The 18,142-nt window shown below is 46.0% G+C and overlaps 1 protein-coding gene across 2 annotated transcripts in view; it reads right to left on the bottom strand.

Annotated features, from left to right (window-relative positions):
- Window positions 1–455: 455 nt before the first annotated feature.
- LOC121834581 (E3 ubiquitin-protein ligase UBR4-like) overlaps window positions 456–18,142 on the bottom strand; it is a 66,670-nt gene continuing 48,983 nt past the window's right edge. For both annotated transcript variants that reach the window (XM_042288308.1, XM_042288309.1), the window contains exons 22-29: window positions 14,909–15,107; window positions 11,393–11,631; window positions 7,496–7,621; window positions 5,593–5,787; window positions 3,566–3,650; window positions 2,813–3,046; window positions 1,395–1,554; window positions 456–577 (exon numbers count right to left, since the gene is read on the bottom strand). In XM_042288308.1, coding sequence (XP_042144242.1) covers window positions 513–577; window positions 1,395–1,554; window positions 2,813–3,046; window positions 3,566–3,650; window positions 5,593–5,787; window positions 7,496–7,621; window positions 11,393–11,631; window positions 14,909–15,107 — 1,303 coding nt within the window. In that variant the 3' untranslated portion in view covers window positions 456–512. The remainder of the gene's footprint in view (window positions 578–1,394; window positions 1,555–2,812; window positions 3,047–3,565; window positions 3,651–5,592; window positions 5,788–7,495; window positions 7,622–11,392; window positions 11,632–14,908; window positions 15,108–18,142) is intronic.

Genomic DNA, 18,142 nt, shown 5'->3' with positions numbered 1-18,142 from the left:
GACCGGTATGTGTAAAACTCGGAGTTCCAGCCGATGCTACTTTCTGTTCCCGACCACTCTGACAGACGCCGTTGATCAAAGAATTCGAGCAATCTGTGCGTAGGATGTAAAACGAAAGGGATTGGCATGAATTCTGGTTGATTTCGAGTAGGAACTGACAGCTTTTCAAGGCGGTATGTGTAACGCTCGCTGTCCTTCAGCATCCCAGCTCTTTAACATACTGTGTTAGTATTGTGTCTTTATCATGATTTGCAACTTCTAAGTTTTTGCGCGGAAGTTCCCTTCAATACTAGCTTGGCTTCACTGCATGAGGCATGCAGTCGTGGAGGCACGCTAATCAAAAAAGGAACAAAAGGCACGCTAAACAAAAACAAAAAAACAGAGAGCTACAAAAAATCTCAAATATGTCGGGACACTTCATGCTTGCAGAATGAAATGGCACACACACACAGATGTCAAGAAAAGTTCAAACAATGTGTTTATTAAATAAACCTTCAATATTAAAATTAAGATTAAACCCTTAGCTGAAGAGACTCTGACAGGAAGGCATCTGGGTTCGAAATTTCACAAAGCAGACCTGAAAGTGAGAAAAAACACTTGTCACATTTTACGCAACGTTTTGAAACAAAGGTTCTACACTGCAAAACTTTCTGCACTACTAAAAGCATGTACCGGAGTAATCATAACTTCAGTAAATAAAGAAAAAAAGTTGCCTTCAACAAGATTTAGAATTGCAATACAGTCTAAATACCAATTAAAACAACCATTAAAAAATTAGACGTTTACAAATCTCTGTAATGCAAAATTAAAGTGCAGTTCTTGAGGAGGAGGAGGAGGGGAAAGTATGCCCCCCCTCCTCCTCCTCCTCACCTTCCCCTCCCCCACAGTTTCCCCGCTAAATTTAGCTGAAAAAGTTATGCCACGTGACCTCAACACCAATTCAATTCCCCACTAGATTTAGTAGGGAATTGAATTTGAGTTGAGGCTTACGCTGAATGTAGCGTAATTACGCCGATGGCGACAAACCTGGGAACGGGCACCTAAGAGCTGCACTCGAAAACCTGCCACGTATGCAACAATAGTAGTTTACGAAGTAGTCTGTAGTTTACTGTCCTTTGCTATAAGAGCTGCACTTCAGAATTTGGCCATGAAGAAAATCTTTTCGCACAAAAAAATCTTGCAAAGAAACTACAAATTCTCAAAGATAAATTTTTACATTTTGCAGCGTGTCACCGTCCCAATGTGTCCTCAACAAATTATAGAAACAATTATCACCTGTGAAAGCAAAGCTTTTAGGCTAGGTGGCACAAACTACTACCCATTACAGCGGGTGCAGCTAATACCATGCATCCATCCGAACAAGCGATTGTCCACAAAAAGATCAAGACACCCACCCATGACATCGCAATACTCTGCGAACGACTGGCACGGCAGCAGTTGCTCCTCGAAGTTCCTGAGCAGCTTGTCTCCCAACTCCAGCATGGGCTGATCGCTGTGGCGGATGTACTCGGCCAGGGCAACAGACCAGCCGTCCTCGTTCGTGCACGACACCTTCTGCAAACAAAGATTCGCCTGGCGTCAACAAAACTGCCCAACTGTGGTATCCTTCGTGTTACTATTAACCACACGAAAGAATGACAGCTCACGGGTTTTTTTTCTTAAAGAAATTACTAAAGGAAGTGCTAAAGGTGCTCACACATTCTCTAAAAAATTTTAAAAGCTAAAAATATGAGGCGATACAATTTTACTTTAGTTTATCAAAAAGAAAAAAAAAACCTCATCCAGTGTTTTTTTTTTTTTTTTTTTAAGAATGTTTAGTTTTTTGAAGTTCTGTTTCTTAGGAAACACAAAATAGTTTCTATAAAATGAGTGCTCAAGAATCCAGAAACCTTCCTTTCTTCAAGGAACACTAGTTTATCGTTTTAGAGCGCAGCTCTCAGGCGCCCGTGTCTGGCTTGAGCGGTGTCGCCGTCGGCGTAACCGCGCAGTGCATTATGGGACGCGTAACGCCACTGGTGACATCACTGGTGACGTCACATGTGACGTCACTGATGATGTGATCAGTGACGTCACTAGTGGAAAATTCCCCGCTAAATCTAGCGGAAAAAATTCCCCGCTACATTTAGCGGAAAAAGTTCCCCGCTAAGGTTAGGGGAAAAAATTGCCCTGCTAAATTCCCGTCAAATTTACACGCGATGCTCTCACCAAAGATGCGCATTTGCTGTGACTTATGTTAAGCACACGTTGATCCACATCCATGTCAGTAGTGGGGGACTTTCCACCTTCTCCCCTCAGTACCCTTCCCTCCTCTTCTTCCTCAAAAGCTACGCTCTAATACGGCATTACGGGAGATTGTGAACGTCTTTTTTCATTCTTGTTTGATTGCAACAAAATTTCGACATTAAAAGAAAATCATTGGAAGAGCGAACAGTGAAGGCACAGTTGAAGGAAACTGCTGTCAAAGGAATTCTGGCCGTTCAATAGCAGGCGTCATTAAAGTGCTGGATGAAATTCTATATGGTAGCTATACAAGTACCGTCAAGGTGGTGCATGACGCTCAAGCCGAAAATGACAGAGTGCCTTAGTGCTGCCAGTGGCCACAACAGATCAATAGGTGTGCTTTCGCAAACAGTGATGCATCACTTGCAGTGCGCTCATGGTGCGTCCATTTCGGACGCACCATGAGCCAGAAATAGCGAGGCCTTGCCGGCAACCAGTAGAAGCACTCGCGGCATGATCAATCAAGGGCGATACTTGGGTTAGTCGGAATATCCGGCACTTTCGGTATCACCGGATACCCGGTGCCACCTGCCTTGAACATGATGGTGTACAGGCCGTCCACCATGGCCAGGTACAGGAGGTAGGGCTTGTACACTGCAAACTCCTTGGGCTCCTGGTCGGCCAGGGCGGAGCAGCCCTGGGGGCTCAGGTGCCGTGCATGCGCCAGCACCAGCATGCGGCGCACCAGGGACACCCGCCGGGAGCGCCACTTGGCAGGGGACCACACTGCCAGTGCCATGGTGGCCCAGTAGCAGGGGCCCTCGCTCTACAATCAGACAAACTGATTATTCAAACGAGCCAACGAGCTTTTAACGCAGAATCTGTTGTAGGGCTGGGTTTCATGGGAAAAGCGGCACGTTACACTCAACCTACACATGATCTTACATGATCATGTGTACCTACACATGATCTTACACCCAGACATCATGACACCCAGACATTATGTAACTTGACATCAGGTTCGGGTGTGACGTTATGACACCATGTTACAACACAGAAATAGTGCGTGCCAGGCACATTTGCAACATATTCTGTGTGTCTCCGAGTTTATAAGATATGATCAAGACATGCTTATATTCTTCAAGTGTTCAATAATATCCTTAGTGCAGTAGAACCTCTCAGTTCAGTCAGTTCACCTTTTTGGAGTTAAAACCATCCTGACCACACCTGTATGGGTAAGTGAAAACTCTCTGCTCTGCCCTAATCTTCTCCATATTTGTCTCACAAACGAAGCAGTGCTATACCTTGCTCGTGTCTCGGATGGAGGATCCAGAGATGGCCTTACCTCGAAGCAGTTTTCAATTTGCCGCTCCGGTGACATCTCGAGAAAGTTGGACAGGTTTTTCTCTTCCCTGGCCACACATCTTGTCCTGAAAAGTCAGAAACAGTTCTTGACTTCCTCCCATGGACAGACAATTTATTCACGAAGTTGCGATGAGGTTGGTGTTGCGAGAGGAACCGGTGCGAGTATACAGCTTTGGAAACATAACTTGCAGGGTAACAATAGATTTAGGTTTGGGCAAGCCAGCGGGCACGGAGAGAGTAACTAAATATCAGTGCATCATATTTTTACCGGACGACGTGGAAACCTCCTCTACCTACGGGGGCGACCCGCGGTGCTGAAAGCATGCGATATGTGACATCTTAGGTCCCGGGCTTACTACTGGTCAGAGCCCCTAGAAGCTTCTTTTTAGTCGAAATACAAAATATAAGTGGTGCAAACAGTTTCAATTATTTATAAAAGTAGTTTTTGTTCAGTACTTTAGATCCGAAAAGAAACAAATGCAGTTTATAAAGTATGGCACGCCGTCGTCTGTGGTCCGCTTTCCGGCAGTAAAATCGTAAAAGTGGTTAGGCCTAAGAATGGTTGCGTTGCTCTCCGTGCTGAGTGAGCTTCATAGGGTGCTTTTCCTTTGGCAAAAGGAACGCCCTAAAAAGATTCGCAATTTTCAAAACATGGTCACTGTGGCGCGCACCCACCCAGCCGTGGGGCGCCTCCATCGGTGGAGACGTGCCACAGTACCTTGCCTCCAAATATGTGTAAATTTTTCGGGAAAAAAAGGGTCTTCACTATGCAAGTAAATAAGGCATGTTATTTATTAAGATTTCATTCACGCTGCTCGTTAGATAGTTAATCATGTCCAATACTTTTTTGTGGTTGTTATGAATATGCAAAAATTTATTTTGATAATATTCACACTTCGCTTTTTTTCAAGTCAGAGTTCAATTTGTTTCTAAATTTTGTGAACTCAAAAGCATGATACTTGCAGATTTTTCCCCCGATTCTTTTACACAGTTCGCCAGTTGTCCACGGTTTTCTAATCTTTCTAGTAGGGTTGTGCGAATAGTGGATTTTGAGTTTGAATCGAATTCGAAGCGAATAGTGATTTTGGTCGAATATTTTCGAATCGAATATCGAATACTTACCGTTCAAGAAACCTTGCCATTTTTAGAAGGAAGTTTACAGAAATACTTCCAAACTGGACTTCTCACGCTGTCGTTAGTCCATCTTGCCAACCGACTTAGCTGCCATCATTTTGACGATGTCGATGTCATCCACTCACCTTGTTGCTGTAATAATATAATATTGCTTCGAAATATTATAATTTAAATGTTTTGAAACCGTGTTTATGAGTTTTATCGGAAATAAAAGTTTCTGAGCAATTATGCATGCTATGAGAAATTTCTCAAGGTGTTTATTTTTATCCTAAACTTGTTTTTCTAAATTTATATCTGGACGTGGCGGTGGTGAGAGAAAGACGAGGGCGCCAAGATTGGCGAAGACGGCGCCGGCGTCTCTGGAGTTCGTTGCTCGGTTTCTTTTGCCCGTTATTAAAAAAGTTGATGAAATAATTACGATGAATATATTTCAAAGTTCCCACCATAGTATTTATACCGTTTTGCCGAACGTGTGAGTATATTCTTGATCTTAGATATCGTTTTTTTCTGGTCTTTAGACAGTAAAAAAACTAACGACCGCGACTTTGCGAACACTTCGAAAAGCACGAATATTACAACTGCTCTCAAAGCGAATATCGAATAGAGTACTATCCGAAACTACTATTCGAAAATTCGAATATTCGCACAACACTACCTTCTAGGTCTTTCTTTACTTTCCCGGAGGGGAAAAGCTGCATCATAACAACGCTTGAATTTTGTCAGGCAGCTTTTATTAGCAACTGATTAAAATAGTTAAGTGGACGTTTCAATATTTTACCAATAACCAAGGTGGTGGGTAGAGGTGCTATCCTAGCTGTTGCACCAGTCTGTCTGGCGGCCACCGCACAGAGAAAAAAGGGGCCGAGCACTTACGTGTTGATGACGTAGACGACCATGTGAAGGATGTAAGGGATGAGGTGCATGTTGCTCTGGGGGCCTCCTCCCCCGCTGTCTTCGCTAAAGGAGCGCTCCTGAGCAAAGCGGGAGATCAGCAGCTTCAGGTCGTGCAGGGTGGAAACATAGCCCACATCCAGATGACCCGTGCAGTCCTGGATGTACGTGTTGTGCCTGAAACGGGGGGTTGAAAACATCACAATGAAAGGAAGGCCACCACTTCCACACAAATCAAAGAAACCAGAAAAAAAAAAGCTAATTAAAAAGAAGAGGAGATGTGTTCTTAGGAACATGCTTTTAAGAAACCTATTTCACTGTTCAATATAAGAATCATTAGCTTAAATGACATTTCCACTAAGCACACACCCAGTGCAAGTGTGATTTGAGTCAACGATTCTTGTACTGTAGACATGCACAAGATGCAGAGCTTGCATTTGTGCTTTGCTGGCATCTATGTTGAAACATACTGCAGTATTTGTTGTAATTGCAATTAAAACCATTGATGCAAGCACAGCGCAGTAATTAAGATGTGTATCTTAATTCCAGCTTCACCAGCTTCTGATGGAAGTAAACGAGTTTAATTCATGGTAACTGTTACTTGAAATTCGACAATTTCAGATACATAGCACAGTGGTGGTCCAGCCATTTTAGGTTTTGGAGCAATTTCTGGAGCAAGAAAAACCCAATTTTGGAGCAATTCGTATCACATAAACTCCCCTTTTGGAGCAGGGAAAAGCTCGTTTTGGAGCACCTTGGTATCAGGAAAACTAAACATTTTGGAGCAGCATGAACATAGAGCAGTTCTGTGCCATGTCTTTAATATTATATATATATATTACGGCTGCCGAAAGTCCGAAACTATAGCGATTTATTAAACATGTTTGTAAGCTCTATTCTGAGTTCGCACGCAGTGCGACAGTATGACAACCAAGGGGTGACCAATCGTTTACGGCATTTGACATGAAAAGGAACACGCAACAATTCGCAACAAGGAAATCAAGCAACGACCACGCGATCGAAAAGAGTACCACGTTCGGTATTGATGCCGCTGGTCTGCCGGTGAACGAGCGTCCAAGCAAATTTCTACTATGGGGTCTGTAACTTAAAACGCGCATGCAGAAAAAAAAAAAACTACTCACGTTGGCTCCTCTTTAAGAGGATTAGTAGTGGCGATGCAGAAATGAACAGCCACAACGCCGCATATCAAAACGGTCGCAACAAAACAATAATGCGCAATAATGCCACTGGGCCGGAAACCTGAATTGGATTGTAATGGCTATGGTAACGGCTCTACCTTTATATCGGGCGGCAGCTTGCACCTGCTTGCACCACCTAGAGCACTATATAGCTCTATAGTGCTCTAGCACCACCTAGCCTAGAAAATAAAACTCCCCCGGGTTGCCAGCCGAAAACGCCATTCTTCCAAAAAAAGGATTCGTTCACGGACCGACTGGCCCTTTTTGGCGCAGTTTGGCGAGGTTTGGCGCAGTTTGGCGCAGTTTGGCGCAATTTCTGTCTTTAGGCGCAGCAAGGCGCAGGTAAAGGAGAATTTATCAAAATGGCGCAATTGGCGCAGCTGGACCACCCCTGATAGCAGTTTGTTATAAACATCACATCTATGGTCGCTGTCATCCACTCTGTGTCACCTTTAGCTTGCCAAGGGAAGTCTCAGTGAAATGCCAGTCACCTGTTTGAGGCTTCCAGTATACTTTTTTTTGGGTGACCAGGCTATTCCCTCGCTTAACAGGACGACAGTTAAAATGGTACGTGTAATCCTCTCTCCAAAATGCATGTCTGCAACCCCGTTTACAAGACTGCATGAACACCCCTCATGCTCGCAGTGCGGAATTCCAGTTTTGTGGGTATCGCACTCATCACTCACCTGGCCAGACAGCTGGCGAAGGCAGACTCTGGCACCTGTGGCCCCCACAGAGGCAGCAGACCATTGCACTTGGTGTTGGCGTTCTGCAGGGCCGCACTCTCCCACTCGTCACGACCCCTGGCATGCCTAGGAGAGAAGGGAAGGAAGCAACAACTTGTTGGCTCAGTAAGGTGCCAGTGGCGCAGCTTGCTCTTCGCTTGATATTATTCGGTCGCAGCTGCATTGTAAAAAGGCCATATCAAGCGTGGAAGTCGGGGTCCAGCGTTCTTTGTATGTCTCGTGTTGTTGCAGACCTTTGTCTATTGCGTTCAACGCGGCGCGCCCGCCATGCCTGTCTCTTGGACGCAGTGTGGCGCTTGTGTGGTTTGGCGATCTGTGTTAGAAAGTGAGCGAGGGGCCCCCTTACCGCGGCTGCAGTGGAAAAAGCGAAAATATGTAGGCGAGCTGCTCGATAGAGGACCGGAGAGCACAGGAGAACGCGGCCATGTGGATATTTCGCCAGAGGGGCAGGGGGGGGGGGAGGGAGAGAGGAAGGGGGAGCGTTGAGGGTACATGAGTGTAGCATGAACAGTGGGGAGGTAGATAGCGCTTTCCCTGTGATCATGTGGGTTTCTGGGAACAGCGGCCACCTATGCCTACAGGGGGTGAAGAGCAAAAAAGAGCCTTGCCACAATTGACGTGTATGTGTGAGAAACGACAGGGGGAGAGAGAGCACTGTGTGCCTCTGCCGTAGTGTGGTACAGTAATCTCTCGTTATAACGATATCTCGGGGCGAGGAGGAAGCGTTCTACAGAATCAAGGTCAGAGGAAATACGCCACCACCCAAATATGCCACAAGCATAACCATCGGTACGGAAGTCACCAACAGATGGACTGTGCTGCCCGTCGGTGCCCCTCGTCTCTTGGTAGTCCTCACAATTTCTGCACCATTAACCATAACCGAGTCCCGGCAGTACCACAAGGAATCTCGACAGCAGTTGCAGCAGGAATAGACCTTGAGTTCCGTTTCCATCTAGGACTCAAAAAAAAAAAAAAACAACTTTCAGCCTTTCCTTTTTGGTGAAAAAGGAAGACTAGCGAAGCTGTTATCTTGACGACGTCTAGGACGATTCCTAGAGGACGACGTTTAGGACAATCTCAAGGACGACTTCTCGGACGACCTCAAGGACGATGCCTAGAGGACGATGTCTAGAGGACATCAAGAAGAACCTCAAGGACGACATCTAAAACAACCTCGAGGGCAACCTCAAGTACAACGTCTAGGACGACCTCAAGGACAACTTCTAGGACGACCTTGAGGACAACCTCGAAGACGACGTCTAGGACAACCTACAGGATGACTTTTAGGATGACCTTGAGGACAATCTCTCAGACGACCTCAAGCACGACGTCTAGGATGACCTCAAGGACGACGTCTAAAAAGACTTCTTGATTGTCGCCAAGAGAAATTCAGCCTTTCCACTCTGGTGAAAACCGGAGTGGAAAGGCTGGAAAGGTTGCCGCCATCTATGAGCGATGGCGGCAACCAGACAACCGGCAAGCCAATTGTCTGGTTGCCGCCGTCTTCTATAGATGGTGGTAGCTGCCCAGAGTATTGTGGCGACATTTGTTTGCTGGCGGACATGATCCTAGGGAAACTACCATAATATTCCGAGTCATCGCCCGCCCCCCCCCACCGCCTGAAATCCATAAAAAAAAGTGGGGTGGGCCATGTCACGGCGAGTGAGTACAGCAAGTTGAAAAAAGCAGAAAAAACTGCCCATTTTTCTCTGCGTATCTAGCGCTGCTGCACAAGAGATACATTAAACTCAAAACTCAATTCAGTTTTATTGTTATATAGAAAAAATGCTCACGAAAGTATACTTTACTATCGCGAAGTTCGTTGCTTGCATACGCGCTAGGAACAGTGCCAATCTGCACACAGCGCAAACGTTTTTTCCGTGAAAGCATGTCACCCCTATGTTCTCCGAGTTAGTAAAAAAAAAAAAAAAGAAAGAAAAGTCTAAATGGAACAGCGCGGAACATAGGACAGAAGGAACAGGACAACACGAGCGCTGACTTACAACTGACTGTTTAATGAGAAGCGAAGAAAGAAGAAGAAATAAGAAGCGAAGGAAGAAGAAATAAACTGAAAATAAGGATTAATACAAAATACTTGCAAAGGAAATAACTAAAAGATGAGGGAAATCCTTATTTTCAGTTTATTTCTTCTTCTTCCTTCGCTTCTTTTTCTTCTTCTTCCTTCGCTTCTCATTAAACAGTCAGCTGTAAGTCAGCGCTCGTGTTGTCCTGTTCCTTCCGTCCTATGTTCCGTGCTGTTCCATTTAGTCATGAACCAACTAGCCCATCAAAGCACACTGCTCAAAGAAAAGTCCACAAGAAAATAGAAAAACCAAACAAGCGCAACGAGCGAGCGGACCGAAGAAGTGACGAAGAGCGATCCTGGGAAAGCAGAAAAGTCGGCGACCGCGTTGGCGAATACTTTGGCATCGGGCCAAGTCAGGCGCCTTGTCAATCGCAAGCTCTTGAGCAACTTTCTTGTTTGGTGCGTACATGCATGCATCCGTGCACGGCGTGCTATCAATGGGGGTTTGGGATGCTCTACAAACGTCTGTGTAGAGCTAGGGCATTCCAGCAAAGCTCTATTTGCCCGTTGGCATTGTCTAAAACATTGCACTACCACGGTCGCGATGAGCGAGGAGGAGAGGGTTCGCAGCGATCTTACTTCGGCAGAGAGAGACTTTGACCTTACACTCCACGCCAGGATGTGGGGCGTTTGCTTACCACGTGATCCCTGACTCTGTTACTGCTTGTGTTATCTTTCAGATTTTTTTTTTTAATTTTTGTTTTGTCGGGTCAGTTTTTTTGCACGCAAAACAAACTTTTATTTTGTTATCTCCATCGTTTTCTTTTCGCATGGATACACTACCACTTCGGGGTCGCTCACGGAGGAAATGCGTAAACACGAAGAAGTGTCTTTCCCTCCTTCATTTTACTTTGTTACGGACGTCCTCCAACTGTAAGGTCTGTGGGCACGTCATTTGGGTAGGATGAGTGTTCAGGATCGCGGAGTCCCCGTTGGGGTACTTAAGGGGTGGGCAATGACTCTGTGCTTTTTGGAAATCAATATTGGCCCAAAAAATGGGGTGGGCGATGACTCGGGAATGGGTGATTACTCGGGATATTTCGGTAGACCTTAAAGGAGCTGTGCAACAATTTTTGTACTGTGCACAAATACCGCTTAAAACGGATGCCTAACGTTAATGACCTATGAAACACGCGTTCGTTTTTCACCCCACGCAATAGAAGTCCCAGAAAAAAAATTAAAGAAAGACGAGCAGCGTTCACCCCCTCAACTCGCAGCCAGAACAAGCGGCCACGTGATCTGGAGCCGATTATATGCCGCCAGTGTTGATCACAGCCACGCGCTGGGGTTGGCAAAGCGCAGGACACGCGCTGAGTTCCAGACATTGCTATGGCTCGGCTGTTGTCGTCGCTGCAGCGATTGGACACGGGTCACTACCCGAATGCTTCTCGAGCTAGCAATTGTCACGAGCCCAAGTCGAGTGCCCACGCAATGCTCGGGTCCAATCTATGAACCTCATTCAAATATCGTCACTTGGGTGTACTGCGATCCCCGAGTTACGTCATCAAATTTTGCAAAGGAGAGATTGAATGAAAATGATCGCTTTTGTCCTTGAAATTACACCGCAACAAAGGAGTTTCTTGGCCAATGGCGTTGCGTGTGAGTATCCTTGAGTCCCAGGTGTGCCAGTAAGCTCGTGTAGAGAGAAAAACATTCCAATTGAATATCGTTGCACAGCTCCTTTAACGGCTCCGCTGTAAAACGTCGGTCGGTTCTACTGTTTTTGCCAGACGGCTGGTCCGACCGCTCACCTGACGGCAGCCATGTGGCAGTCTACGTGCACAACGTTGAAGTGCGTGACGGTGGTGTAGCCGGGGCTCTTGCGTGGCTTGGCCTCAAAGTCGTCCAGGTGGCAGCGCTTGGTGAAGGTGTATATGCCCAGCACCTTGGCCGGCTGGAACTTGTAGCCCTCCCGGCAGATGATGCACACCAGGCCGGCCTCCTCCCCCAGGTCCTCCATCTGCTGAAGGATTGAGCTCTTGGCCGTGACCTGCATAGGGGGGGGCAAGAGACGACATCATTTGCACTGCGGCCCCTGCAGTCAGTGCAAGCGTCCTGGACGTAGCAGGCAACGACCGGTGACATCACTTTCGTATGTGTTCCCAATGCAATTCTGTGGTTCTTTGAGCCAGCTGTAAAAAGGTACACAGTAATCCCCCGTTATAACGAAACCGCTTTTTTAGAACTATTGCTTTTACCGAAGTTCAACGTGGTCCTGACCAAAATGGACGCATTTTTAACCAGATTATTCTAAGTTTATCGGCGGCCGACCATGCTTGTTACAAAGGCCACGGTGCCGATAGCATGGAAGCCTACACGGAAGCAAGCAGACCCTCACGTTTCCTCCCCCTTCTCCAGTAATGCTAACGGCAAACTGAGAAAACGGAGTAAATGGATGATGAAGGGCAGAGCACACAGAGCTGGCAAAGCACCGCTTCCGATGCCGATGCACCGAAGCGGAGACGTAAGCAGGGAGCACCAGGAACAGTGTCAACGTTCTGAAGGTACTTATGGTGGCCGCGACCGACGCTGCCAGACTCCTGTCAGAATCGGGTCAAGGGGGAGATGGAGCACAGAGGAGACTATCCCTTTAAGAGCCCCCGACGTGCTCACCTGCAGCGTACTACACGAACACGTGTGTCATATGGGAGATTGGGAGTGTTAAAAAAAAAATTAGGTTGGGTTTATGTTTATACAGCCTAGAACTTGGTCTGCCTCGACGGGCAACGAGTCTCCCAGCTGTAGATGAGCAATTTAGCTAGTACAGTACAACCGCTAGCCTGGGGTTTTTAACATGCATCACGCAGTAGTGATACACAACCGCGCGCCAATACGATGCTCATCCAGATCAAAACGAGCAAGGGTGGGGATTGAACCAAGGATCACCGAGTTCTGCAGCGCGAGCTTTCGCTCCCAAGCTCCGAGCTGGTGTACGCTAGCCCACTCGGCCACCAATCCCCCCTGGGAGTGTTTACCAAAGGTTGCTTACCGTAGAATATCGCGTATCTGCCCATTCCACATTGAGCGCCCATACCCAAATTTGCAAGATCTGAGAGAATATGCACAGTAGATTTATACGTAAAATTGATTGACCGGACAAGCACCCATCCCCCATTTTTTCGCAATTACCGTATTTATTTGAATATAGGTCGACCTTTTTTTTTTCGGAAATGTTGTTAAAAATTAAGGATCGACCTATAATCGTGACCAAAGAATTTTGACCTAATTCGCAACCAAAATTTGAAACCCTACCGAGGGTATGGAGCTATCTATCACCTAGCCCGCGTCGCGGTAGAGCCTCGCGGCTTCTTGTTTCAAAAAGCTTTTGATGCACAAAAACAACCGAACAGCAGCAGCCGACAGCCCTCCTCGCGCACATTTCTCGGGCGTCGAGTTTCGCCATCAGCCTGTAGGGTTCCCCTCGCTGGGCAAGGGGGAAGGGGAGGGAGAGGAACGCGATGCGCCATGCACTTTGTACTTTGCCCTCCTATGCGCTCCATTCCTCCCTCCCTCGCAAACCCGCAAAAAAAAAAAAAAAAAAGAAAGGAGCTATTTTATTTTGCTTTCTTCCGGGGGTCGCGTGTTACTCACGGGGCTCGCAGCGTTGCTCGTGTCTTTGTGTTTGATCTTTGGTCGCTCGCCCGTCTCCACCTTCTTTCGTTTCTTCTTGTCGTCATCCATTTTACAACGGTGTCAGTGAGGTATTGTTGCCGATTTGCGAGGATGTCTACCAAGCTGACGAAGCTTTTTTGACATCGCCCTGTGATTTAGATTTAGCTGAGAGTGCTGTAAATAAAGGTTTGTTTCTGTTGCCCTAACTTTCGCCTGTTCCTTAAAAAAAAAAAAAAAAAGAAAGGTCAACCTATATTTGAATTATTTTTTTTTATTCACGGTGGGCTCAATAAATAGGGGTCGACCTATTTTGCGTGGTCGACCTATTTTCGGGTAAATACGGTATCTCTAAAGTTTGAGTGGGCACTTTCCTAGTATTTTACGGTAGATATGCGAGGTTGAAAAAAGTGGCCGGCCCAAGTCCGAAATCGCCAAAAAGTTTGACAATCCGGCATCGACTGCTCGACATTCCACCACTTTGCAGAACAAGCAAGGCATACCGGATGGGGTTGAGAAATTTCTCATGCCGGAGAAAGCGCTCCCACAACCTGAAGATGAAAGATAACCTACTGCTTCGTGCACGCCAGATTTTCTCTCGCGAGCGTGCTTGTAGAGCCGGCACACGATTTCCATAGCTGCAACAATCTCTACAGGAGTGTGTGAAAACATGTTGGCAAAGCCACCGAGGATTCAATCGTGCTTGTCAATGCGAACATTCCTGTTGTTGCTCTGGTCACAGATGCTGCGATCATAGACCTTGCGTGCGGCCAGGGTAAACATGAAGCGACGTGCGAGAGGCACCTCGGGAAACGCCGATGACTGTGGAGACGCAAAACATCCTACGGCTGCTTCGAAACAAAGTGGAGTGCAGCAGCGGTGACAGTGTTCTTGCGGGCATAAGTTCAAGGAGAACTTATGCCCGCATAAAATTTAATTTGATTAAATATACGGTCAGAGTGTTCCACAATGTTCTTGTCCACCTTCAAGGCTGCTGGCACTGTTTTCTTTTTTTTTTGCTCTATTGCTTTTATCAAATTACCATTATATCGAATTTCTTGGCCGTCCCGTTCACTTCGTTATAACGAGGGATCACTATAGGGTTTTTACAGTGGATCCCAACGCCGCAACACTAGCCGAAAAAATCGCCGCCTGCACACAAAAGGTTATAAAACTTTCACCGAATGCGCATTTAAGTGGAGCATTTCACCCGGTGAAAATTCAAGGCATAGCTGCCTTACTGTGAAAAACGAGACCGAGAAACTTGCCAGGGTTCATGGCGGATGTGTTCAGAGATGACTGAGTTAGCGACGATGGTAACCTGTGCACCATTTGACCGTTGACCCACCTATGATACCGCACGCTTTAGAATGTGATGCTTGTACAGTGAATACTGCCATGTACGCCTTCCTTCGTCTCTTTATCCCCCCAGAAATATTTCTTTCGAGTAGGCGAGTGATAACGCAACGCGACTTCATGTGAACGACTTAGTATCCCCAGAAAAAGTGCTGAACCATTACCCCGTTTGACCGGCTGGCCCGCGCTCTTACTCTTCTTCCAGTTGCGATCTTACGCAGCCCCCAAATTTGAGCGCCAAAATTGCAGAGTAGAACAGCGGCTGCCAGGCCGAGGGAACGAAAGGAAGAGGGGAAGAGCACCTGTCCTTTCTCGTTGGTGCGCATCCCCAGTTCGCCGAGCTGCTTCTCCCGCATAGCCATGGCGAGGCGCTTCTTCTCGTCCCGGGTCTGCTTGCGCACCTCCTCGATCTTCTGGGCCACGTTGGGGTTCTCCTTGAGTGCCTCCATCAGGTTCTCCGCCAAAGAGCCCACGTGCTCGTCGCTCGACACCTGCTCCAGCCTGCATCCCAACAGATGCCACCAAGCGCATCTCAACAACTCGCGCGCCAAAGCAACTAGAGGCAGCACAACGAGCAACGAAGAGCATCCCTTTGCTCCCCCGTGCCACAAAGGATTCTAGAAACAGAATACTTGGCACACTTGTCCAATTTCAAACTTCCTACAACTTAGGGTTTATTTAAAGTGAAACGGAGTATGTGACTTCTAGCATTTTCGCCCCAATCTGCATGCGCGACAACCAGCCGGATAGACTGGGGATCATCATTGATTGGCTGCGTTTCGAATCTTACTCGAGCAGGTCGGAGTTACTCCGGCAGGCCACATCATGTGATAACTTAGAGAACAATGCTGGACATAAGTAGATTTTCAAATGCCAAGGCCTTTGCGCTGGATTGAGACCCATTCTCAGCTAGCAGCAGCACTCTGAGCATTCGACTTTGCTTCCAAACTCAGAGTGCACAAAAAAGAACGCAAATGTGGCTCTGTCTGGGGACCACAGAATATCACAGATTATTTGGTGAGTTGTCATGTAAGAATAGTGGATTTCAAGATTGAAGCGAATTCGAAGTGAACGGAGGTTTTGTCCGAATATTTTTGAATCAAATATCGACTAGTTTCTCCGAGCCTTTCATTACTGTTGCATCATGCTTAAACGAAAACCCAGCCGAGTTCATGAAAGTTGTTCCCAAGCTTCCACTTGCCCATTTCTAAGCTAATTCCAATCCCACTACAGGGTGTCAGTTTTTTTTTTTTTTTTCTTTGTGCAAATGTAGCCCTAACTTGTTCGAACCAGACGCCAAAGTTTCAAGACTAACCGTCATCTTACTCAAAAGTTATAACTGATTTTCGGAAATTTTCAAAGGAAAAATGGTGGCCGATAGGCCTCTTACAGGGTGGTCCAGCCAGTTTTGAGTTTGGAGCAATTTTTGGAGCAGAGAAAATCTTGTTATGAAGCACTTTTTTATTAGAAAAAATTGCTTTTTGGAGTAGCTTTGGAGCAGCACACACGGAAGTTTGAAACAATTCAGTGCAGTTCCCTATTAGTGATGCTGGCATGCATCCGTGTGATCACTTGCGGAATGCCCATTAAAAACTCAGTCAGCAATTATACCGTACTGTAGTTGGTGACAGGTTAAGGCTTCAGCGGAAGCTCCTCCCACCCCTTTCCGCTTGAGCAGAACGAGCGCTGAAGAGGAGGTGACCTCCTCTCTAAAGTTTGCTCTGCTAAAGTGGAAAGGGTGGGAGGAGCTTCCACTGAAGTCTTTACCTGTCACCAACTATAGTCATATTGCTGTGAAGATCTTATGTTTCCACTAGTGCTAATAGGCAAAGGTTAACTGGACTGATGTAAGCGTGCTAACTAACCATTGATGAGTCGACATAGAGTACCAATTTAACCACCTAGTATACGCATCTCCAAACGTTTTGCCAAAGGGACCAGATTGGGAACCTGTCACAGTCTCAAGGGCCGGAAAATAGACAAGATTACATAAATGTGGAAATACTTAATAAATATGCCTAAATAAGTAGAGGTGTGCGAATATCAAAATCTTTCGAAGCGAATCGAATCGAATAATAAAGGTTACGAATCGAATCAAATATTTTCGAATACGAATACTAGTTTCAAATAAGGAGATATTTGAAAACAAATATTTTCTATTTGATGTGAATTCAACAAGAATGCTATATAAAAAACACAACTGGAATTTTTTTTCAACAAACGTTTATGAAAAGGTTACTTTTATTGCAATAAGAAAAATGTCACACATGTGACTGTTAAAAAAAAACAGATGAAAAAAAGATCAGTCAGTAAAACACCATTCCTTGAGTGAGGTTAGAGAACGTAAATGAAAGTGCAAAAGTGAAGGCGGGTCGGCAAGCCACAACGCAGTCGGAGATCGCATCGCGGACGAAAGGAGGCACTTGAGCGTAAACGCAAGTACACAAGCGGTGGCGGGTCCGCAAGCCGCAATACAAAGTCGATGATTGCGTCTCTTCTTTGTGCTATCTCTTTTTACGATCGTGAACGCAACCACGTGAACGTAAACGGAAGTACACAAGCGGAGGCGGGTCGACAAGCCACAGCAGAGTTTCAGATTGCACAATCGAGCTGCGCAACCGCACTGACTATGCACCATCTCTTTCCGTGTGCAATAGTTCTGTCCATAGAGGGCGCCACAAAGATGCAATAAATTAAGAATATGTTGTTTTTCTGGCGGGGGGGGGGGGGGGAGTCTCACTTTTACCAGTGAAAACGGGTAGAAATAAATAACAAAAGGAATACTGGCAAACTGATGAACCAGAAAATCAAGTGGAAAATAACACAAGCCAGATATCACCGATAGCCGAGGTAAGCCATAAATCCATATCCGAATCCATAGCACCTTGGCTACTGTAGTCACTGTAGGTACGAAATCACGAATATATGGTTTTGCTACATTAAAAATTAATGTGGACAGGAACATATACAAGACGTCTCGGGCGGACGCCCGAAACGTCGTGCGGTCTGTCGCGACGATGCATGTGCCGTTGCAAACCGTAGTCCTTCATCCTATCTATCGCAGCGTTTGCGCCACAACCACTTAGCCAACTCTGCCATCCGGACATCACGGCAAGCAAAGGACAGATCGCGCTACCGCCTTGCAAATAACTTTCCAATCCTTCGTACAAAAAAAAAAAACAAAAAAAAAAACACTTATGTTGGTTGTGTAGGTTTTCCAAGCTTGAAACCATACTGCGCAGTGTAAAAACAAAACAGAGAACTCGACTGCAAGTTGACACGGATCAATGAGTTCCGCATTATTCATAGTTTTCGAATTATTCAAAGAACTCGAATAGTTCGAACAGCGAAAGGGCGAAGCGAATCGAATCGAATAGCAAGCATTATTCGCGAAGTATTCGAAGTTTCGAATATTCGCACACCCCTATAAATAAGCATTTACCATATTTTCCAGTGTATACGACACAATTTTTTTTCCAAAATTTTTAACGGTGCGTCTTATATACTAATTTTTATTAGAAAAAGGGGGGGGGTGT

The sequence above is a fragment of the Ixodes scapularis genome, unplaced genomic scaffold (genome assembly GCF_016920785.2).
Source record: "Ixodes scapularis isolate PalLabHiFi unplaced genomic scaffold, ASM1692078v2 ptg001708l_1___fragment_2___debris__unscaffolded, whole genome shotgun sequence".
In the NCBI taxonomy this organism is placed as follows: Eukaryota; Metazoa; Arthropoda; class Arachnida; order Ixodida; family Ixodidae; genus Ixodes; species Ixodes scapularis.
Note: the sequence above shows the minus strand (reverse complement) of the source record. Positions and strands in the feature narration are given on the sequence as shown.